Source organism: Caretta caretta, chromosome 3 (genome assembly GCF_965140235.1).
Source record: "Caretta caretta isolate rCarCar2 chromosome 3, rCarCar1.hap1, whole genome shotgun sequence".
Taxonomy (NCBI): Eukaryota; Metazoa; Chordata; order Testudines; family Cheloniidae; genus Caretta; species Caretta caretta.
In genome coordinates, this window is record NC_134208.1 from 134,204,116 (window position 1) to 134,228,234 (window position 24,119).

Below are 24,119 nucleotides of genomic sequence, written 5' to 3' on the forward strand. Positions count from 1 at the left end.
CATTACTGGAAAGGGCAAGGCCATGCTGCCATCTAATTCCTGCTTGGTCATGGTGCTTTTTTTATCACCATTATGTCTGTGCTCTATTGAAAGGACCTCAATATGTTACTGTGGCAAAAATATTTCAACTTGTGTGCCAAAAGTTAGGCACCTACTCCATATTGGATCACCTTAAAGCCCCGTTTCGGAGGTAGCCATGTTTGTCTCCACAAAAACAAGGAGTCTGGTGGCACTTTAAAGACTAACAGATTTATTTGGGCATAAGTTTTCGTGGGTTAAACACATCTTCAGATGCATCTGAGCTCATGCCCAAATCTGTTAGTCTTTAAGGTGCCACCGGACTCCTTGTTGGTTTTCTTAAAGCCCCGATTCAGCAAAATACTTACGCATGTGGGTATTCTCATTAACTTCAGTGGGACTATGTGCTGATTGAGTATGGATGTACTTAAGTACCTTGCAGTATCAAAACCTACATTTCCCAATTTTCTCGCATGCTGAGTGGGGCAAATAACAGTTGTTTTTTTGTTTTGGTTTGGGTTTTTTTGGTATTTCTTCCTCAGCATTTGATGAGCTCTGCATACCAACATTACATTTCAACTTTGTGCAAGAAGTGGGGTGAAATTCTATGTTTGTACATTCAGTGATAAAATACATGAAACCAAGAAAATGAAAGAACAGCATCAAAGGTGGCTAAATTTAAGTAAAAGCAAATGGACACACATCTCCTTCTTTAACCACTAAAGGATTCTTTTAAGGTATTTGACCTAGAGCTCCCCAATCAAGTGAAAGCTGTAAATAGCTGTCTGTATACCTGGGGGGGGGGGGAAGAGAAATTAATCCAGTTGTCAGAAAATAAAGACAAGAGTGTACAGCACTTCATCTGTCTCCGTCAGAAATCAAGAAGCCTTAATATTAAAGGCAACTTTTAGTTCACCAGACTTCTTTACTGCCCTGAAGTACTCTATCAAAATGTTTGCCTTAAAGTGAAAGTGTTTGATGGATTAGTGCCTTAGACGGATAGGTTAGATAAAACCTTTTCTAAAATCTTAAAACGTTTCAGTATGAACTTTATATAAAAGATCATTCAGGAGTTGCAAGAAGATCTTAATTGGTTTGAATGACAGTGTTTTGCAATCCTTTTTTGATAAGTTTGATAGTTTGGTTGTGAGTCAGTAGGTGAAAATAGGACTCGGATTCAGGTTTGATTGAGTCATGACACAGTTGAGGGAAAAAGTAGGACAGTGTCGCTTGTTTTCTTTACCTCTGAATAAAAGGACTAACTTTTCACAAGGTTCAGGTCTCTGAAGTGGGTTTTTGTGCTTGTAATAACAGGTGCTGGTGGAATTTTCACCCACTGATCATTTTCAAAGAGAAGCGCCAGTGCGGGTGTGAGTTAGACCTACCAAAACTGTCCCTGCTGAGGCGGGACAGCCAGGAGAATGAGCCTTTCCAAAGTGGCGTAAGTGGGTGTAAGCAGCAAATGCAGCTCCAAAATCTGTACCATAAATTGCACTCCATAATGTCTCCTCTAGGTAATCAGCCCCCACCAGCTGCTCTGTATTGCATCATTAGGCCAGCCATTTTTCATACGTCAGCCAGATACAAGCAGACATTACTCAGGTAGCAGTTTTTGTGCCTGCATGGCACTGTATCAGCACCATTCTTCTACCTCACAGTGAGGATAACCTTTCATAAAACATTAAGAAAAAAAGTAGAAGCCCATTGGTCCTTGGGATGCTGCAGAACCTGACCTCATCTCCACAACAAGACTTATATGGCACAGATTACCTGAGATTGCCAGAGAAGCACATCTGGCAAAGGCACAGTGAGATACTATCCTGAACTCCTGGGGAGAGTCACAAGGGATTTGGAAAGTAAAACACACAAGCCCACACTGCAGTCAAAATCAGCCTCCAAAAAATTAAAACAATATTCACAAGTATTTTAGAGTTAATATTTTCAAATGCCAGTACACTTAAGCACGTGAACATTTTTATGCTTGTTTTGATTAGTTTGTTTAACTTGCCTTAGGAGATACCTTTTCAGTTAAGGTATAAAGCAGTTTCAGTTTGGGGGTTAGGGGAAGTAACCTAGTTAATGTAATGTTCACATAGTGGTATGAGAGATGAGTTAAGAAAAATTTTGATCCTCAGTGAAACAGGCATTCTACACCTCAGATGCCTTGCTCTCCAAGCTCATGAGCTCCCCTCAATAATTGTATTCCACTGGAACAACAGAATGATCAACTGTAATAGTGAGAGGTGTCTCCATGAGAGAGGCAGTGGGAATGGAGTGTTTTCTGATCAGCTGGCCTATGACCGGGGAATAATTAGACCTACCACAAATCTCATCACCTTCAGCTTGAAAGGCAGTGAGGCCAAGCCCAAGCACGCAACAGCTTTCGTTGAGAGGAAAGCCACTGCAATGGCTAAAGAAACAGATTGACCGATCACCATCTGAAGAGTCATCTCATTCAGCCAGAGAGACTGAAGAGTATTGAATTTGTAAGCTCTCCATCCCCTTTTCCACCACCCCACTGCCTGATGTGTGGGAGGAAGAAGATGAGAATCTAGAGTGGTTAAACAGGGGGCAACTATTGGATCTGGAATAGGTGGACGGTATCTGCTTTGTTTCCCACTGCTTCTTCCAGGGCCACCCCCTGGGGTATAGTAAAGGTAGGGACATTGCCAGAGTATAAGTTTTTTGTATTTAAAAAAAAAGAAGGGGGTGGGGAAGAGTTCACTAGTATCCACAAAAACAACGAGTCCAGGGGCACCTTAAAGACTAACATTTATTTGCCCAAATAAATCTGTTAGTCTTTAAGGTGCCACCAGACTCCTCGTTGCTTTTGTGGATACAGACTAACGCGGCTACCCCTCTGATACTAGTATCCAGTATTAATTGAAATATTTTCATTTTAAATGTGCAATTTAATGTAAATCTTCCTCTAAATATTTAGTTCAAACCCAGAAACAGGGTGCTAGTGCATGAAACAGAAGGTGAAGCTAAGCATGCCAGATCATTCACTTCCCTAAATAGGAGCCAAAAAGTAAGACAATAGTATTAAGTGGCAAAACAATCCAACTGCAACTATAACCTGCACACCCGTTCATGCATCTACCGTGCAACCTATGTTTCCAAACTCCACGGCTAGTGCGGATCCTAAAACAGCGTAACTGACTATTACATCACTACATCTCTAATCAAGTGTTTCATACCAAAGGAAACTTTTTTTTTTTAAATTCTCCCTCAACAACTGGTTCATTCACTACTGCATGCATTCAAAAGTCAAGAACCGTGAAAGTTAAGCTTGTATGTACAACCTTAACTTTTCCTGTTTGTGCATATTGTAAGGGGGTCTACAAAGCTGAAAAATCTCTAATGTTGCAGCTCTAAGATGATGGGGGAGAGCTCTTCTGTTGATTTGATTTAATTCAACCTCAACGAGCCGTGGGTAGCAGCTCTCCCACTGACATAGTGCTGTCCACACCAGCTCTTATAGTGGTGTAACTTATGTCACTTGGGGGAGGGGTGGTTTATTCACATCCCTGAGTCACATAAGTTATACCGACATAAGAGGTTATGTCTACACTACCAAAGTGGCTTTCAGAGTTAGGTGCAGTTTAAGGGATGGTGCAGAAAGAGCCTTGTTCATTACTGGAGAACTTACTTCAAAGCTAATGGTGTGCTAGAATATGAACTATTAATAAGCTAGGAAGGGTTACCCTCAGCATGACCAAATTCATATTTGGCTAATACTATAGCCAATAGGGCAAACCTTATTACAAAGGGAAATTACCTTTCCTATTGGATATCGACTGATTACACTAGGAAAAGTGCATATCCATCACTAATATATTCAGGACATTGAGGTAATAGGTCACACAAGTCTTTATTGCAAATCTAAGGAATATTACTTTACAAAGAATGTGGATGACTAACAGTTTAGAAAAAGGTTTCAGAGTAACAGCCGTGTTAGTCTGTATTCGCAAAAAGAAAAGGAGTACTTGTGGCACCTTAGAGACTAACCAATTTATTTGAGCATGAGCTTTCGTGAGCTACAGCTCACTTCATCGGATGCATACCGTGAAAACTGCAGCAGACTTTATATACACACAGAGAATATAAGCTAATAATGGCTTGTAGAAACTCGTGTTGGAGAGCTTTCTACAAGCCATTACCCTATGATCCCACTGAGAGTTACCAAAAGCAACTACAGCATTTGCTCAAGAAACTTCCTGAAAAAGCACAAGATCAAATCCGCACAGACACACCCCTGGAACCCCGACCTGGGATATTCTATCTACTACCCAAGATCCATAAACCTGGAAATCCTGGGTTCCCCATCATCTCAGGCATTGGCAGCCTGACAGCAGGATTGTCTGGCTATGTAGACTCCCTCCTCAGGCCCTACGCTACCAGCACTCCCAGCTACCTTCGAGACACCACTGACTTCCTGAGGAAACTTCAATCCATCGGTGATCTTCCTGATAACACCATCCTGGCCACTATGGATGTAGAAGCCCTCTACACCAACATTCCACACAAAGATGGACTACAAGCCGTCAAGAACACTATCCCCGATAATGTCACGGCTAACCTGGTGGCTGAACTTTGTGACTTTGTCCTTACCCATAACTATTTTACATTTGGGGACAATGTATACCTTCAGATCAGCGGCACTGCTATGGGTACCCGCATGGCCCCACAGTATGCCAACATTTTTATGGCTGACTTAGAACAACGCTTCCTCAGCTCTCGTCCCCTAAAGCCCCTACTCTACTTGCGCTATATTGATGACATCTTCATCATCTGGACCCATGGAAAAGAAGCCCTTGAGGAATTTCACCATGATTTCAACAATTTCCATCCCACCACCAACCTCAGCCTGGTCCAGTCCACACAAGAGATCCACTTCCTGGACACTACAGTGCTAATAAACAATGGTCACATAAACACCACCCTATACCGGAAACCTACTGACCGCTATTCCTACCTGCATGCCTCCAGCTTTCACCCTGACCACACCACATGATCCATCGTCTACAGCCAAGCTCTGCGATACAACCGAATTTGCTCCAACCCCTCAGACAGAGACAAACACCTACAAGATCTCTGTCAAGCTTTCTTAGAACTACAATACCCACCTGCGGAAGTAAAGAAACAGATTGATAGAGCCAGAAGAGTTCCCAGAAGTTACCTACCAAGAAAATAACAGAACGCCACTAGCCGTCACCTTCAGCCCCCAACTAAAACCCCTCCAACGCATTATTAAGGATCTACAACCTATCCTAAAGGATGACCCAACACTCTCACAAATCTTGGGAGACAGGCCAGTCCTTGCCTACAGACAGCCCTGCAACCTGAAGCAAATACTCACCAACAACCACATACCACATAACAGAACCACTAACCCAGGAACTTATCCTTGCAACAAAGCCCATTGCCAATTGTGCCCACATATCTATTCAGGGGACACCATCACAGGGCCTAATAACATCAGCCACACTATCAGAGGCTCGTTCACCTGCACATCCACCAATGTGATATATGCCATCATGTGCCAGCAATGCCCCTCTGCCATTTACATTGGTCAAACTGGACAGTCTCTACGTAAAAGAATAAATGGACACAAATCAGATGTCAAGAATTATAACATTCATAAACCAGTCGGAGAACACTTCAATCTCTCTGGTCACGCAATCACAGACATGAAGGTCGCTATCTTAAAACAAAAAAACTTCAAATCCAGACTCCAGCGAGAAACTGCTGAATTGGAATTCATTTGCAAATTGGATACTATTAATTTAGGCTTAAATAGAGACTGGGAGTGGCTAAGTCATTATGCAAGGTAGCCTATTTCCCCTTGTTTTTTCCTACCCCCCTCCCCCAGATGTTCTGATTTAACTTGGATTTAAACTTGGAGAGGGGTCAGTTTGGATAAGCTATTACCAGCAGGAGAGTGAGTTTGTGTGTGTATGGGGGTGGGGGGGTGAGAAAACCTGGATTTGTGCTGGAAATGCCCCACCTTGATTATCATGCACATTGTAGGGAGAGTGGTCACTTTGGATGAGCTATTACCAGCAGGATAGTGAGTTTGTGTGTGTGGTTTTTGGGAGGGGGGTGAGGGGGTGAGAGAACCTGGATTTGTGCAGGAAATGGCCCAACTTGATTATCATGCACATTGTGTAGAGAGTTGTCACTTTGGATGGGCTATCACCAGCAGGAGAGTGAATTTGTGTGGGGGGGTGGAGGGTGAGAAAACCTGGATTTGTGCTGGAAATGGCCCAACTTGATGATCACTTTAGATAAGCTATTACCAGCAGGACAGTGGGGTGGGAGGAGGTACTGTTTCATATTCTCTGTGTGTATATAAAGTCTGCTGCAGTTTCCACAGTATGCATCCGATGAAGTGAGCTGTAGCTCACGAAAGCTCATGCTCAAATAAAATGGTTAGTCTCTAAGGTGCCACAAGTACTCTTTTTCAGTTTAGAAAAAGTTTGTCTGGCTATTCATATGGAAAATAAGCATTCTAAATCATACCATTCCATTACCTCATCCTTTCTCTAAATATAACCCATAACCAGCTGCACTCTTTTTTTTGCTGCCACGAATTGGTAGATTTCGCTTTTGTGGACATTTTATGCACCATTTCTGACAGAAAAGGATTATCTGAAGAAGCTACTCTATCTACATCTATCTCATTGATCCCTCTAGCTTAAGACCAGGCAGGATATTGAAAATGTTATGGACAAATTCTGCTGTCCCTTTCATCTTCCATAGCAATAGCTTTTCTGTCAAAAATGTGTCTGATCAATTTTAAAACCCTGAATGCATCTATCTCCTACTACTGTCTCTTTCCTATTGCTACATTAGGTTGGGAAGAAGTCCTCCCTTGAAACATTATTTTATTGGATAAAATCAGATGGTGTACTTTGACTTTTAAAGATGTTTATTTGATAATCCAATTTAGGCAGGACTCCTTTTAGTTCAAGTAGAACAGCAAAACATGGCTACTAATTTTCTGCTTCTCAACTTACGTTTTTCTTGTTGGTGCATCACAAAGCTGTGGGGGTAGGATTCTTATAAATCCATGCCCTCTGCTCACAAGAGCAGAGCAGGCAAGCAGAGTGATATACATATCTACAAGCACAAATACATCCAATGCTGTAGAGTAATTCCTCTGGTATGTGACCCACTAAGAAGTGGAGATTCTAGGTATATTTTAGTCCTCATTTAGGAGTTCTAATGGATACCACAAGATGTGGAAGGGAATAGTTTTTGTCTTTTTTTATTAATAAAATGTGTCCATAGGACTAACTGACCTTGTGAGGATCCTTTATAAGTGAATTCATAGAAGGCCTACATTACTGGCTGATACTGTCATAATAATTTATGATTTGACTATTTAAGGTTTCAATTTCCTACATTTAATGCATCTCTGATTTTCCCTAAAGCCAAATTTGAAGGAAGGTCATGAAGGACGCTGCAGTTCATTATTGCAATTCAGTCTTCTCAGTGTAACTTCTTTGAGACTAATTTGTTTATTTCAGGTTCTCCAGAAGTAATGACTGCTCTGATAGCCACAGTATGACATCAGCAGAATGAAGATTGCCCACATGATGTGGGTTCAGGCAGGGGACTTAATTTGCTATGTTGCACGGAGTTCAAAAGTTTTTCAATATTATTACTTACTCCTAATAGAAGGTGGGTACTTAAAGGGATATTTTCTTCTAGGATCATTCTCATTAAATAAGGGGCCAGATTTTTAAAGGTACTTAGGCACCTAATGGGATTTTCAAAATCATCTTGGTGCCTAACACCTATAGAAAGCAATAGCTATTAAGTGCCTTAGTGCTTTTGAAAATCTCACTGAGTACTCACATACCTTTTGTTAAGGAAAAGTTAGCATATGTGACTCCATTTTGGTTTGGGGCCCACCATTGTCTAAAAGCAAGCACATCATGCACCAAGAGGAGTGTTCCTTAGATACCACATTCCTGTGAAAACCGTCCCCCTTGTTTCCAGCCTGTCTTGACTCCCGGTTTCTGTTCTTTGTCTGTTCCTAACTCCCTGCCTTCTTGCCTTGATGTGGGCCTCCCATCCTGATAAGAAAAGTTACTGGTGCATTGCTTTAGGACCATGTAATGTAGCTGAAGTAATGGTTTAGCACGGGGAATGTACCTAGCAGGGATAGGTGGTAGATAAGGGAAGGGTTTGTCTATTGGCTAAGGTTTCCGATGCACGAGGGCAACGTGCTTTGCTAAAAGGTATATAATCTTTGTGTAACCTGCATGCGGGGTCCCCTCCTGATTAGCAGGGAGCACCACGCTCGAGCGTAATAAACTTAGTATCTTTGGGAACTCTGCAGTTGTGGACTTTGTTCGTGTGCCTCAGCCTAGACTCGAACTGTGCGTGACCTATCGGATATAATTCGCAGCAGTTTGTGTGCGTGACCTGTCAGGTATAATTCGTAACACTTTCTAAAAAATCTGGCATGAGATCCTTAAATTCTTTGGATACACTGGAAGAGGATAATCTAGAAAATGATGCCCCATTCTTTCTGGACTACACACTGGAGAAGCCTCTTGACTGATGACAAGAAAAGACTGCCACCGCTGCTCAGTGGTGGTGCTAAAGAAGATCAGTGACTCCCTGCCACATTTGGCATTCAGACGAGGCATAAAGGTCACAGAAATGTGGCTGCCAGCTTAGTTTTGTGGGGGAAATCAGGAGGACCTCCAGTTTTGTCCTCTACCACTTTTCACTAGTAGGAATATAGGAAGATGCAGAATTGGAAGAATGTGTGATCTTACCCTACAGAACAGGCAGCTTGCAGACAAGTTTATTCATGCCTCAGCACTGGGCTCAGTGCCATGGGGAGCACTGGCATCTGTCCCAAGACCTCTTTTCCCTACAACAGGGGCAGCATCCTTCCCAGCACAAAGGAAATTAGGGATTTAGCCAGCGGAAGGGTCAAGTGGTGATGTGGTTTAATGAGGTAACTTTAAAAGGATAAGGAAGAAAAATTTCCTGGAGACAGGCTATCCCATAACAAACTATTGCAGGATTTTTTGCACCTTCAGTGACAAGATACTAGATTAGATTCACTGATCTGATCCACTTGGCCAATTCCTATGTAAAACTGATCTTGACTAGCAAAGTGAGATGGGCAAAGAGTCAGATCTTACTTTAAGATTAATCTTGTTATATAGCTGAATGCAAAAATATGATCGTATAAACCCAGACAAGTCAATATCACAATATCCTTCTCTCTGTTCCCTGTTGTATATACATTGCTATGGAATATTTCACTACATGATTGGTACAGATTCTGAGACAAATGTATAACTTGGGGGCTGTGAATTAAAACACTATCTTACACAGTGTTGGTCAAAATTCAAAATGCCAGAAAGTTTGGTTTGAGAGCAAGAGTTTGAATGCTTAAGTGAAAAAGCCCAGCTCTGTTATACTCTGACTGATCCCCATGTCCCATATTTCTGATGATCTTTGGAGGAAAGGTCACAGAGTTAAGAGTTGTGAAATTTTGGGGCAGCAAAGAGACTCGAGTCTCTCTCTAGGCAGGCATGGGGCTGTATGAGAGTAACTGATTCACAAAAATGAAGAGCTGAGGAAATAGCTGGGAGTCCAGTAGGATCCTATTGAAGGTTTATGTAAATGTTTGGTCACAGCAGAGGTAACTGTACAGTTTTCTATTGCCCCTCAGAAGAGGTGCATTCTTAACTAAACAGTTTCTAACTTTAAAAGGACATTTGTTTTGGTGGTTAGGAAAAGGTGGAGGTTGATTGTTATATTTAAATTAACTCGTTTGTCTACCCCTATCCATAACCAGAAGAGTATCTATTTGATGCTGTTATATTTTGGGAAACAATTTACTGTATCTTGGTCACACTGAATGCATTTGATGAAGATGAAAGCCCAATGCCTAAAAAATATTGCTTTCATTTAAATGGTGTTTTTAATTACATAAGGAATCTGGAATTTGGGGGAATTAATGATTAAGCTGTTGGAGGAAATGAGCCCAGGTGTGTGTGTGTTGTGTGTCATTACTCAGTGAAGTTTTATGACTCTGTATTTAATGACTTTTAAATACACAGTCTTAGATGGAAGCCAGAAATGTTTGCTCCAAATGCTCGCTTCAACAGTTTTGCATGGCACTCTTTTAGACAACATTCATTATTAATCATCATTACTGATTTCTGTAGCACTGTTCATTATGTATCAATGTTTTACAGCTAATAAATATATTTAAAGACAATTTAGTGTTGCTGAAAGATACTAGGTTGAGATTTCAGAGTAGCAGCCGTGTTAGTCTGTATTTGCAAAAAAAAAAAAGGAGGACTTGTGGCACTTTAGAGACTGACTGCTGTGTAACTGAACTGCTGCCAATTGATTTGTGGGACTACATAATACATTTCTAGGAATGTTACTTCTTTAGAACCCCAAAGTTACCTGCATCTCACCCCATTATACATTATATACCTCAGGAATTCAGCATCATGGCAGTGGCAGAACTGGCCCCTTCATGGGCTGTGTGCACACGGAGGCCCCCATCCCTGGGGCAGGCTAAGTTTCCGGAACCGGCCGGGGTCATAGGAGACTTCCCTTGCTCGTCTCACATTGGGCTAGCAGAGGAAGTGAAGCATTTCAGATCACACACACACCTTTGTTCTGTTGCACCCCCCTCCGTTTTCCATCTGTCCCTGCTATCAGTTCGGTGTGGGGCAGGGTTTATCAACAGAGCCGTGGCAAGCTGTTCCTTATCTAGCGCCAAGCCCAAGATAGCAGCAGGGCCCTCTGTGTACCCGGGGGGCAAGGCGGGGGCATGCGAGGCGCGGGGGGACGGGCTCAGGCTGGGCTCTATGCGTGCGAGCTCGCCCGGGAATAAATAGCATCCACCCCGAGCAGGGCGGCTGCTCCATTGCTGGTTACCTGAGCCGGGAAACCACGTGAGTGCCACATCAGCGGCGCTTTTTAGCCTGAAAGTCACAGAAAGGAAACAGGAACCGGAGAAGCGGCTGGGGCCGGCCGGCCGGCGTGTGGCTTTGGGAGGGCGGGCCGCTGGCCAGTCCGTATCTCTTTCCCCCCCCCCCCCCCCACCAGGGCGGGCCTGATCCTCGCCGCTGCCCTGGAGGCTGCTGCGGAGCGAGCCCGGCCCGCAGGCGCTGGTTGAGCGAGGAGGCTCCCTCCCAGCCGCTCGCGCTTCCCCGGGGCGCGGGGCCAGCTCGATCTGCGGGAGCGGCAGGGCGGCGGCGGAAGATGCTGCAGTCCCTGGCCGGCTGCTCGTGCGTGCGGCTGGTGGAGAGGCACCGCTCCGCCTGGTGCTTCGCCTTCCTGGTGCTGGGCTACCTGCTCTACCTGGTCTTCGGCGCCGTGGTCTTCTCCTCGGTGGAGCTGCCCTACGAGGACCTGCTGCGCCAGGAGCTGCGCAAGCTGAAGCGGCGCTTCCTGGAGGAGCACGAGTGCCTGTCGGAGCAGCAGCTGGAGCAGTTCCTGCGGCGGGTGCTGGAGGCCAGCAACTACGGCGTGTCCGTGCTGGGCAACGCCTCGGGCAACTGGAACTGGGACTTCACCTCCGCGCTCTTCTTCGCCAGCACCGTGCTCTCCACCACGGGTAAGGGGCCCCTCTCGGCGCCTCCCCCCCCCTCTCCAGCCCCCCAGGCCCCTCTGCACCCAGGGCTTCTCCATTCCCATCTGCACCCAATGGGCTGCTCTGTCTTCATCTCTTCCCCCCCCCCCCAGCACTCAGGGTGCCTTTATCCCCTCTGCACTCATGGGCTGCTCTGTCTTCATCTCCCAACCCCTCTCTCTGCACCATCCCCCTGCCCCCAGGGTGCCTCTATCCCCTCTGCATCCAAGGACTGCTGCATCTCTCCTCGCCCCTTCATCTCCTTGCGCGCAGGCACCGTCCACCTGCCCCCTGGGGCTTCCTTCTCTATCCCTTTCCTGCACCCACAGACTCCGTCTTCCTCCCCTCCCCACAGGACCCCATATCCCTGCACTAGCAGCTCTTCATTCCCATCCCATCTGTCCCCGTGGCCCTCTCCATCTCTTGTCCTCCTTTCCACTCTTGTGGAAGGTGCACGGAATCCCAGGGAGAAGAACCCCTCCTAGGCCCCTTTCTTTCTTTCCTTCTTTCTCTTGGGAGCTAAGGGCAAGAGAAGAAAGGAAACTCCTTTACATCCCGAGGTCCAGTCTTCTTATCAAGAAAACTTAAGTGGCAGCCAAGTGGATAGTATTTGCTTGGTTTTTTTTTTTTTTTTTTTTAGTGTTGCATAAACCAGAAGAGTTTGAATAAAACTGCTGCTTTTTGTCAAGGGTGAACAGAGAGGGTTTCCCTACATTGCAAAAAGGGTTGCTGGGTTTGTTTGTGGGGAGGAGAATAATTGGCAACATTTACTAAAGTACCTGTTCAAACCACTTTGCATTCTTGGTTTATATCTGGCATCAGTAGTTGGGGGGGGGGGTGGAGGGGAGTGTCACAACTCCTTTGGGGGTCTCAAATCAGTGGTGGGGATTGTAGCCATCCTGGCCTTTTCTCCTTTTCTACAGTGCTCAGTGGGGAGGTTACATAGATTGGTTACATAGGTGGGGGTGGGAGGAATGCTGGTGTGGAAAAGATAGTATTTCTCAGTCTTACATAAATCAAGGTAACTAAATTATTTTCTCATTTGTGCTGGCGTAATACCATTGGCCATGATTCTGTTCCCAGTTACATAAGTATAAAACCATAGTATCTCCACTGGTGTATGATTTGGTGGTAACTGGAAAAAAACTGAAAACTTCAGGGGCCTGATTTCACCGTAGTGTTATGCTGGTGTAACTCCACTGAAATCAAGGCGCTTATGCTGGTGTAATATTAGAGTAATGCTGGCAAGAATCAGGACCCAGGTTCTGTCGTCATGATCTCTCATTATGTATAAAGTCACTTAGTGAGGCAAGTTTCTTTTCACAGTGGAAAAAACAACTGCTCATCCTGTGTAGCTGGAAAAAGAACACACCCATAACTAATTCAGCATATGCTTTCACTTTGGGTACTCTTGATATTCATATTTTGGGAGTGCCTTCCAAAATTGTATTGTGTTTTCTTATTTGTTTGAACTATGCCACAGTATCTGCCCCAAGATGTTTACTATGTAGTTAAGCTTTGATCCATCTGCCTACTTGTACGCTACTAGCTCAAAAACCCTAACATTTTTTCTTAAAGAGATACCATCAGCTTAAAATTCATGGCCCAGGTTCTGAGCTATGTCTGAACTGTGCTTGATTCCTCCACCATGAGCTGCACCTATTGTGGCTTTACTCACCTTCACAGCCCCTGGAATCTGTGACTGGCCATGGGTATTTTCCACAAATCTTTAATTTATGCCCACCTGCCCATGGCTCCAAGGGTCCATTCTGGCAGATGGGGATAGCCAGAGTGAAGAGGAAATGTCCCCTGGAAATGCCCTGGAAATGTCCCCTTTGTGAGGATACTACAGGGGGTGTCTATGAGTGATATTGCAGCTGCTGTGTGACTCTACACCACCCAACAATCCTCCTATTTAAGGGAAATTAAAGGTACATCTACACAGGGATAAAAGACAGCCATGGCTGACCTGGGTCAGCTGACAGACTTGGGCTCACAGGGTCCCAGAACTCCCCGAGCCCAAACATCTACACAGCAATTTTTAGCCCCACAGCCTGAGTCCCAGGAGCCTGAGTCAGCTGACCCATGCCTGCTGTGGGTTTTTTATCCCTGTGTAGACAGACCCTTGTGACTGAGAGTAGAATTTGTGCTGCCAACACAAATTGCTTTACCCATGTTGCTTAACACTTTAAATTCTTAAAAGTGAAACATCTTTAAAAATACAACCTAATTGTCACTATGGGCCATATTTTTTAAAGGTATTTAGGCCTCTAAAAGTGCAGATGGGTGCCTATGGCTCTAACTCCATGAAATCAAAGGGAGTTAGACACCAAGGTGCTTTTGAAAATCCGAATAGGTGCCTATCCACATCTTTAGGCATCTATATACCTTTTAAAATCTGGCTCACTGCTCTTACTTTGGGTTTTTTTTGCATTTCTTTCAGTTTGGATAATGAAAATCAATGAAGCAATTTTCACTTTTGTTTATGTAGTCAGTTTCAATTTAAAATTTCTGGTGTACTCTGAGTCTACAGCACTACAGGAGAATGTATATTTGCTTAAAAACAGCTACTTTCATTGGGATTTTTTAAAAGTTGTGGAAATTGCTTTGTTTTAGGTTTTATAAAATCTTGCTTTTTACAAAATTTAAAATTTGTAAAAAGCATCAAATTTAAGTTGACAGTGTCCCTTTAAGGGACAGTATAGGTATATGTGCCAGGAAGGTTGGACTGTGATGATTTGAATGGCCAAGTTTTAAGTGATCATTGAAACAAATAAGTGTCCTCTTTCATAAGTGTGAGGTGCTTTTGAAAACTCCCTTAAAATTGAAAACTTTTCCATTAAATGAGTATCTTGGCAGTATTTTGGTACTGTTAGAAAAGATGCAAGTTTGGTAGTAAGCAATTCCCTTTTCCATTAAAGATATCAGCTGATAACGAGAATGCTATTTAATGAATCACAGTGTATTTACCTGGTCTGACTCTGATACTTACTGTCAGATTAGAGCAAATATTGCCTGTTTTAAATAAAAAAAAGTTTTTGATGTTGAAAATATGGACTAATTTATGTGTTTTTTTTAATTAATATGAATGTTTTTTATAGTAAAACATTCACTACAGAGGTTTGTACTTATCTTTTCGTTTAGTTATGATAATCTTTGGGATAACAAGAAATGTAAGTGAAATGTTTGGCAGTTAAGCATTTTACAGAAATAAAGGTTTTAAATTACAGGCAGCATACGTTTAGTAGCTACATCAGTGATTTCTGAGACGCTAACTGAAGATTTGGAATGATAATTTTAGTAATTTAACACACTGAACCTCTAGTTTTTCAGTAATTGTAAATTTGTCACATACACTGAAGAGTTATAAGCCCAAGTACTAATTGTGTGGACTTTATACTGTAACACTACAATGCAATATCTTCATTCCTAATCAGTGAAAGTGAGTGTTCTTATCTATTGGAGAATATTAAAATGTTTATGTTAAGTATTTAAGAGGTATTTTTAATCTTCAAATTTATATTTTGTTATATAGTATTCTGATACATTATGGAAAATATTATACATTTTGATATCTAATCCTATATACTCTTTTCTTGCTGATAATCTCTTTATAAAATAAAAATGTTAATACAGAAAACTGAAATATGGTTCTTAATAACTTTGATAAGTATTACATTAGGGATGAGGAAACGTACAAAAAGTTCAGCACCACTCAAATAAACAAAGCAGTGGGATTTGGTTTTGGACTCAACTGTATCATTTACAGTTCATCTGCATAAGGCCTCAAGTGTTTAGCTGATTAGATCACAGAGACCCTCAAAGGTGAATACTTGAACATACGTGCAGTCATCCCATATATTAATAAACTTTTTGAAAACCCTCTTTTTAGTGACCTTTCAAAACTTAGTCAACTGCAGTCAAAAGGCATATAGGTCCAAAACATCAGCAGCCGCAATATTTCCTCTAAAATAACTGGAGTACTTGTGGTACCTTAGAGACTAACAAATTTATTTGAGCATAAGCTGTCGTGGGCTACAGTCCACTTCATCGGATGCATGCAGTGGAAAATACAGCAGGACGATTTTATATACACAGAGAGCATGTGTTTCATGTTCTCAGTGAAGTGAGCTGTAGCCCATGACAGTTTATGCTCAAATAAATGTGTTAGTCTCTAAGGTGCCACAAGTACTCCTGTTCTTTTTGCAGATACAGACTAACATGGCTGCTACTCTGAAATATTTCCTCTGTATGTTTGAAATTAAAATGAATCCATCACTGTCAGAAGGGGAGAGAATTGTACTTCTTTCAGTGGGCCGAATCCAATCCACAGTTGTTTTGGATGGAATCTTGAAGTGAGGAAAACAAAAACGTTGTTCCATTTATGTTTAAAAAACAATCCGTTTTATTATTTTAGTTTGCAGTGTATATATACAGGGCCTAGCACAATGGGGCCCCATTTTTCATAGGTCTGTAGGCACTACCATAACAAACATTAATAATATTGTATGTGTACGATAGTTCACAAGTTGACGTGTTCTGTTTCTTTGGGAATAGCAGGCCTGGTAATTCTATGAGTGTTCAACAGATCAGGGGCTGGACTCTGCAGGAAACTCTCCGAGGACTCGGGTTGGTATGCACCTGTTGGTATGAAGAAAATGAGGCCTGGAAGGTAATGGTTGTGCTGCCAGAGGCTGATTGTTTCAGGGAGCTGATCCACACAGCACAGACTAGACTTCCTTAGGCTAAGGGAAGGTAGAGGTGAGGTGTCTCGCAACCCTGGGTACCGCTGGGAAGCATCACAGTTGTCCTCTTCACTATGTATTAAGAAACATAACTGTTTTCAACATTCAGAAGTTAAAAATTGTTGTACATCTAAACTGTCTTCCTCCTCTCCCCCCAAAACAGTAAGGGCAAGTGCAGGAAAAACAATACTAATGCTTAGACCAACCAGTGAATAGCCCTGTGTTGTGAAGAGGATGTATTGTATTCATGGATCACTGAAATGCTTTCTGTGAGCAGAATTGATTGGATGATCATCACTTATTGACAGGATACCCGTTTCCTGAGTTCAAAGCTGACCGGGCTTGTTACATAGCTTTAAATTAAGTAGAAAGAGTATAGAGGAGAAAGATTTTGAATTTAATTTAAAAAAAAAAATCTGGTATGTCCTTTCACTTGAACAATGTGGAGATGAGGGTGACCTGAAGAAGAAAATAAAAAGGTGACTAAAAAAAATTGTTAAAAATAGTGTGCCTACACATAAATGCAAGGACTATGTGGAATAGGCAAAGTCAGGTAAAATATTATCTGAAAATAATTCAGATTGGCCGGATATGTGCATTATTACAGGATTAAAAACTCAGGTACACAAGGGGTAATCACAAATGGCAAAGAAATTAGTTGAGTGCTGCTGGGACTGGCTTTAGGTTCTTTTTTTCGTAACTTTATTCCTTCATGAAAAATGTCAATAGATACACAGAATCAGATATGAACAGAGTACATGCAAAAGGAACTCCCTCGCTAGGTATCTACAACATAAACCATTTAAAAATAATACATGAATGTATTTTAAAAAATAGTAGTTAATTTGAAACCCTCAAGAACTTGAACTACTTAAGAGCCCAGCTCAGAGGTGCTTGATGCCTGGCAGGGTCCTAGCTGCCACAAGTGGGCCTGTTGGTGGCAATGGCTCTGCTTGCAGCGCTCTGCCTAGAGGTGGTTGTTTGTAGGATCAGGCCATAATATCTAAGTCAAAATTTAATTGTAAATGTGCTTACTTTAATTAAAAAAGAATAATTTTTGTCCTGGATGTTGGTCACTGTCCAGGTAACACATGTTGCCTGTCAGTGTGCAGTTCTGTCCCATTTCTAGCGTACAAAGGGATGGCAAGTCTGTGAGTGGAAACAGAATGAAAAAGGAAGGTGGTGGAAGGGTTTGAAGAAGAGGATAGTTACCTCTGTTTATGAAACCTGAACTAATAGGCGTGGGGGAGCATACAAATTGATTTATCACTGATCCAATAGGTTAAGACCCTACTTTGTGATGTGTTCCAGCATGGGACATGCCTGATGTGAGACTGTCTTGCAGCATTTCCTAGGAATGGGAGAATAAGTCTAGGCTGGCTGACTATTTTTCATTATGAACCTGGACACCGGTTTCATTTTTCACTCAGCCAGTGGGGATGAGGGGCACCTTGGTTCTTTCCAGCATCTCACTGTAATGGAGCTGTGAGAATACGTTTTAAAAAGTAGGATAGTATGGGGTTGTCTTTATTCAGAAAAACAAGGTGGAGGATTGCAGAAGGGTGAAGTGCATTTGTAATGCACTTGTCTTGGGGTGGAGAGGAGATTTCCTTTGCTCAAGCCAGATCGCCAATGTTTTAATGAGGAGAGTGAGTTACTACACCTCCAGCATGTCTCTGAACCTGGAAGGGTTGATGATTGCAATATGGTGGGGGTGTACCAGAATGTCTTCCGGAATTTATCTTGCATTACCTGTATTTTGGGTGATTGAGTAGGTATTTCTTATATTGTGCTACTTTTAGAGGTATGAAGCACAGAAACAGCGATGTGCCAACTTAAAATTTCTATTTGGTCCTGAATAAGGATGAGTATGGGATACCAGTAGCTAGATGCTGACAGTAGTCAGACCTCTGTAATTACTTGATTGGGAAAGGTCAAGGAGAGGTGCATTTCAATATGGTGAGTTTTGTATTAAGGTAAAATAAGTGCTTTGGGTATGGTAGGCAAGTGATATGATCCATCCTTGGTTACAGATGATATAGTTCAAATATCATTTGACTCTCAAAGACCATTCTTCATTAGGTCTAGTTTTAATTAACATACTTATTAATGATTTGGAAGTGAAGTTAAACAGTGCGTTTAATTACAGACTATATCAAATTGGGAGTGTTGGTAGCACCAGTGAAGACTGAAGGGTAACACAAAGTGATGAAGAAAGATTAGCAATACAGGGTTAGAGCGCTCTTTACCATGGTAATGTCCATGGCGGGCAGGTGAAGGAGAAGGAAAACTCCCTGCAATTCTGTTCATGGAGTTTCCCGCATGTCATTCTATCAGGGGTCCCTTCCTTCACCTGTCTTGCTCCAGTAGCATAGACCCCCCAAAACCTGTGCATCCCTCCAGTATCCATGCAGATCCCAGGAAGGCAGTATGAGGCCAAGGCCCTTTGTCTCTGCAGCACTTCTGGCTGATTGCCAGGGCCTGGGGCATGGGCCATGTGGCTCCTACAGAGCTGAGCTAAGAGGATTATAGTTGCCCATAGGGAGCCACCTTTTAAAAGGGGGAAGATTCCATCAAGGATCATCCCTGCCAGGGGAGCATCCCTCACTCCCCCTGGCATCCTCACTGTTCCTTGGGGTCCAGTTCTCCAGCGATGAGACATCAGCAGGTAAGCCCACCAAGCCAGTTTGGTTGCTAGTAGTAATATTTCATTAAATATATTGTTTCTGCTGTCAAACTTGCCATTGTATAATACCTGCAACTCTGATAAGGAATCAGATAGGTTTTCATCACCTTTGTGTTTAAGCATTTCAAAGCTTATTTTGTTTTTCCCTGGTGCATGCTTTTGCTCCTTATCACTTTTTGGAGTTCCCTCATCCTGAGGTTTTCATTTAAAATAAGATCCACACCATCCACCCACCTCTTCATCATCTGATAGTTATTAAGAAATGTTCTTTTCCTTTCCCTAATTTCTATCCTCTGATCCTCATCATTGCTCACTTTTTGAAACATGGCAACCAGAATTTCCACTTATTCTTTGTTGGAGCTTATTACTACATGGCCTTCCACTTCAAAGCTTGGTATTGTGTTGCTCTTACTCTTTATTCCAGTCATTTCCCAAAGTTGCTTGTACATCTTTATTTACTTTCCAGCAGTATTGCATCCAGCTTTCTTTCTTTGTCCTTTTTTATAGCGCTTGTGCAACTGCCTTATTTTTTTTTTTTAATATGTCAATAAGTCCTATCAATTTAATGTAGTTTTTTCATTCTTATATGCCTTGTTCCTTTCCTTAATTACCTTGTCACATTCCTTGTTCCACCATGGTATACTTTTTACTATCTTTAATTAGGGTAGGTATTTTAGGAATGGGTAGGCTGGCTGTCTTTATAATTCCCTTTGTAACGTTACTACAGAATTCCTTCTCCTCTGCTCACCCACATATTCCTCACTTGTGTCTAAAGAGTTTCCAATTTGCCTTTTTTTTATTTTTAAAAGGTTCCAAATGGGGGTTTTATTCTTGTCTTCAATATGTCCTTTTCCTTTATATGTAATTAATGCTGGGAAGTGGTCACTATCCATTCCCTTCTCTCTGTATATTTCCCAGCTGCATTTGCTTCCTATGGTACTAGAAGCTATTCCCAAGTCTAGGCAAGAGAGGCATCTGTCCTCTTCACAGAACCTGGTAGGTGCCTTATTTAATATTACTTAATTATTATCATCACAAAATTCCTATGGACATTTTCCATTTGTATCATTTGTCCTACATTCCTATAAACTGTTGTGACTGTTCAGATCACCACAGATATTGTATGGGCATGTGACACCTGCATTTCTTTCTTTCAGTTATATAGCCTCTAGTTTTCTGCATAGGTTATAAACATATCGCCTGAGAGACACAGAGTTGTTTTGTATCAGTATCTCAGTAGCATTAGACTCAATATTTAGCTTTTTAACCTCTACTTCCAGGTTGTTTAGATTCTCCTTAATGAAGGTGCAGACAGCCCAGCCCCACCCTTTCCTATTTTTCTGTCATATTTATATATTCCATATCCTGTGATTTTTATAGTCTAGTTTTTCTGTTAGCCAAATCTCTTGCATATATAATATGTCAAGCTTTGTTTTCATGTCAGTAATACGTTTCTTTAATTCCTACTTACTTGCTATAAGACTGTGTATTCCAGCTATTAGTCACCCTCATTTTCTTACCCTTCAATATTTCCTTCACTTAGGAAAGTATCAAGTCATTCCACTGATAGGGTGCCAGCTGGTAGGTACTTTTCAGCAGCTTTAACTGTAATTCTCATGTTCGCTGTTTGCATTCCTGTCTGAGGAGTACAAATTGACTTCAATCATAAATGCAACAAATCTCTATTTTTCTATAAGTAGCATATCATCTCCTTCTACCCCAATGTCACTCATCACTTCCTTCCCAGTGTTCTGTTGCTTGATAATCCCTGTCCTCATACTGGGTTTTCTTTTTTCCCTTTTTTTTTATTTTAGGTATCTTCTGGCAGCTTCTGCGTATGAGATGATGTTAATGATTTTGGTTTTTATATTTCTCTAGCTTGCTTTGCCTCAATACATCCTTCATATGTTGAGCTGTGTTTTCCTCCACAGTTAGAATATATTCATTCTGTCTATTCCTCACAGATATGTGAATAGTTACCTCCACGCTTGCCACACCTTAATTTCCTTTTGGAAGTATTTGCTATGTGACCAAATCTTTGGACACCTGTAGCATTTCAGTGGAGGAGGGGTGTGTGTGTGTGTGTATATATATATATATATATATATATACAGGGCTTAGTTCAGAACATCTGATACCCTAAAGATATTTGCAATGGTGTTGTATCCATGTTGGTCCCAGGATGTTAGAGACACCTTGTATTTAGCTGTGACATGCTGTGCACCCTTCCCAGACCTAAAGAAGAGCTCTGTGTAAGCTCAAAGCCTTGTCTCTTTCACAGAGGTTGGTCCAATAAAAGGATATTACCCCATGCACCCCATGTTACTCTATCTGGAAGTGTCCTTCTCTTAAATGTGACCAGCACAGCTATCACCTCCTCTTCTGCTAGTTACCATCTTGCATATATCACCTTATTTTCACCTATTCCTTTATTTCCTTTTCTGACATTCCAAATGGCACACCATATACCACCCCTCTCATTTCAGTTAGAAACCTGGGTAGCTCAGCTTATTTTTAGCTTTCCTAGCACCTTTGTCTTAAGGAGCTTCTCTTCTTGTTCTTTTGTTTTTGCTCTTCACTTACAAGTCTCCATCAGGTAGTTTCCTAGCTCGTACTAAGCCCTGGTCTACACTACAAATGTATGACATATAATTGTGTCGCTCAGGGGGAAATCCACATCATAGTTATACTGACCTAATCCCCTCTGTAGACAGTGCTATGTTGCAGTAGGGCTTCTCCCATTGACATAGTTACCGCCTCTCGGGGAGATGGAGTACCTAGGCTGATGAGAGAAATTCTCCTGCTGGCATAGGTAGTGTCCTAACTAAGCACTACAGCGGCAGTGCTGCACATGTAGACAAGCTCTATATCTCCAGCACTTTTTTCTGAACCCTTCTGAAGTCATCTGGGGGTTGAAGTCATCTTTATGCCCTTTGCCAGGGATTTCACTATTAGGTAATTTTTCCCCCATATCCCATTCCTGCCTACCCATTTTCTGCTCCTTCTGCTGGCTCTAAAGAATCTACCCGTTTCTTTTTCCTCGTTTGCATCCAGCCTTCCTCAGTGCTTTCCCTATTCATATTTTCTAGGGCTGGTTTCAGTGTCATTGGCTAGTGTGGGCAGATTGAAGTGATAACAAATCTAGCCAAACCCCGAGTCTGTTTTGACCCCTCACTGACTCTTTATAGCCCCAGGTGCTGCCCTGCTCTCTTAAGTGGCTCAGCTGGGAGCACTTACAGTGGAACAGAAGAGCTGAGCCCATTTTCTTTTAATTGGCCAGCTACTCTGTTACACAGATTTTTCACTAAGAAGGGGATACTTGAATACAGTAATGTAAATTGAGGCTGCAGTGCAGAGCTGGGGAAGGCAATGTACGTGCAGAGAAATCCCATCATGGTTGAACAAGGTCACAATCTACATCGTCCTGGACAGACATGCCTAGAATGCTGCATTGTTCTGAACATCTTATTACCAGAAAGTTATTGACAAATTGGAGGAAATTTTGAGAAAAACAACAAAAATGATTAAACATCTGGAAGGACTGAATTATAAGGAAACATTAAAAAGTAGCAGTGTTTTTATATGCCAAGGGCATATAGCACAGTACAAATTACTTGGTCCCCATAAACCCATATAATAGAGCCCTAAGTTGAGGTAGTAAGACCCAACTGTGTCCTGTAATACTTTTTGGTGTTTGCTTTGTAACAGAGATAAGACCTATTTAAATCAATGGGGGGAAAATAGAAATTTTAGTAAAAGCAAAACTTTCAGTTGCTCTTCACTCCTGATAAAGTTCAGTTCAATGTAAACCAAGCATTTTATCCCATAGACAACATAATCTGTGGTTAGAATCTCTGGGGAGTTTAGGTGGCTTATGGCTACAGGACACGTCTATGTTTTTCCATTAATACAGTATGAAGTGATGACAAAAGTCAATTGCATTCTTAGCTCATACCAAAATGGATGTGTGAAAATCAATTTCCCATGTGATTCTTATTGAACTAAAATATAAAAACTCCTTTTGATGGTCTAAATAAAGTAAAAGAAGAAACAGTAAATTTCCTCTATCATTTGGTCTCTAGCCTAAAATAACAAACTGATGTTTGTACTGCATTTGGAGAGAGAAAATGGTTAAGCATTGTTTTTTTAAAAATCCAAGTAAAACCCCAGTTTTTAAAAATCTCCCTTATGGTATACTTACTTACAAATGAACCAATGTCCACTAACTGTTTCAGTGCATTAAATGGATGTTGGCCAAGGAGCTGAGGTTGATTTTCAGGTGTATATAAGGCATGTCAGCTTCTAAAATTATTTACAATATTTTTACGTGATTTTTTTTTTACAAACTCTGTGCCATCAACCTCCAGGAATTTTTAAATCTATCATATCAGCACAACTGGTCACTTCTGACTCAGATAACTGAGATGCTACTGCGCAACTGCTTCCCTGAATGTACCAATTGTGGCTCATTTAAATTTCTGTATTACAGTGTGGCTACCGACAAGAGGAATGTGCCTGACTTTGACTAGGTGTTTTGTGTCCAGCTTTTTAACTAATGCCCATTTGTTACTTACCATCTACAGGAAAGTATAATTTTGTTAAAGAGGTTATTTAAAAAAGAAAAAAAGCAGAGGACCACATGCTTTGCCTTGCTAAGATCACTTTGCGACTTAAAGCTGCCTTAAAGAAACAACTCATGATTTCCTTAGTATGAGCGAATCCTCGTTAATTTCACACCAGTCCTTCCTGGCATCCTCAGTGCAAGGGTTTTGTTGGGGCTGTCTGAAAGTGAGAGGAGGCAAAGGTACAGCGCAATGCACTGTGTCAGTATCTGGCAGGTTGGATATTACCTAAGCAACCTGCAAAATAGGGGGCCAGTGTGCTGGCTCCATGATTAGATGAGGAATATAAATGGTTTCAAGGTACCCCTGTGTACCCTGTTCCCTTATGTGTCCCAACCATGAGTTCAGTGCAGCTAAGAATTGTGCTCCATGGAAGTTGTGTGCATGTATAGGAAGGCAGAATCATCCATATGAGT

The 24,119-nt window shown here is 41.9% G+C and overlaps 1 protein-coding gene across 2 annotated transcripts in view; it reads left to right on the forward strand.

Annotated features, from left to right (window-relative positions):
• The first annotated feature begins 10,693 nt into the window (after positions 1-10,693).
• Positions 10,694-24,119, forward strand: part of KCNK1 (potassium two pore domain channel subfamily K member 1) — a 47,208-nt gene continuing 33,782 nt past the window's right edge. Inside the window, exon 1 of one of the 2 annotated variants that reach the window (XM_048843854.2) lies at positions 10,694-11,635. In XM_048843854.2, coding sequence (XP_048699811.1) covers positions 11,281-11,635 — 355 coding nt within the window. In that variant the 5' untranslated portion in view covers positions 10,694-11,280. The remainder of the gene's footprint in view (positions 11,636-24,119) is intronic. The other variant, XM_048843853.2, reaches the window with a different exon arrangement.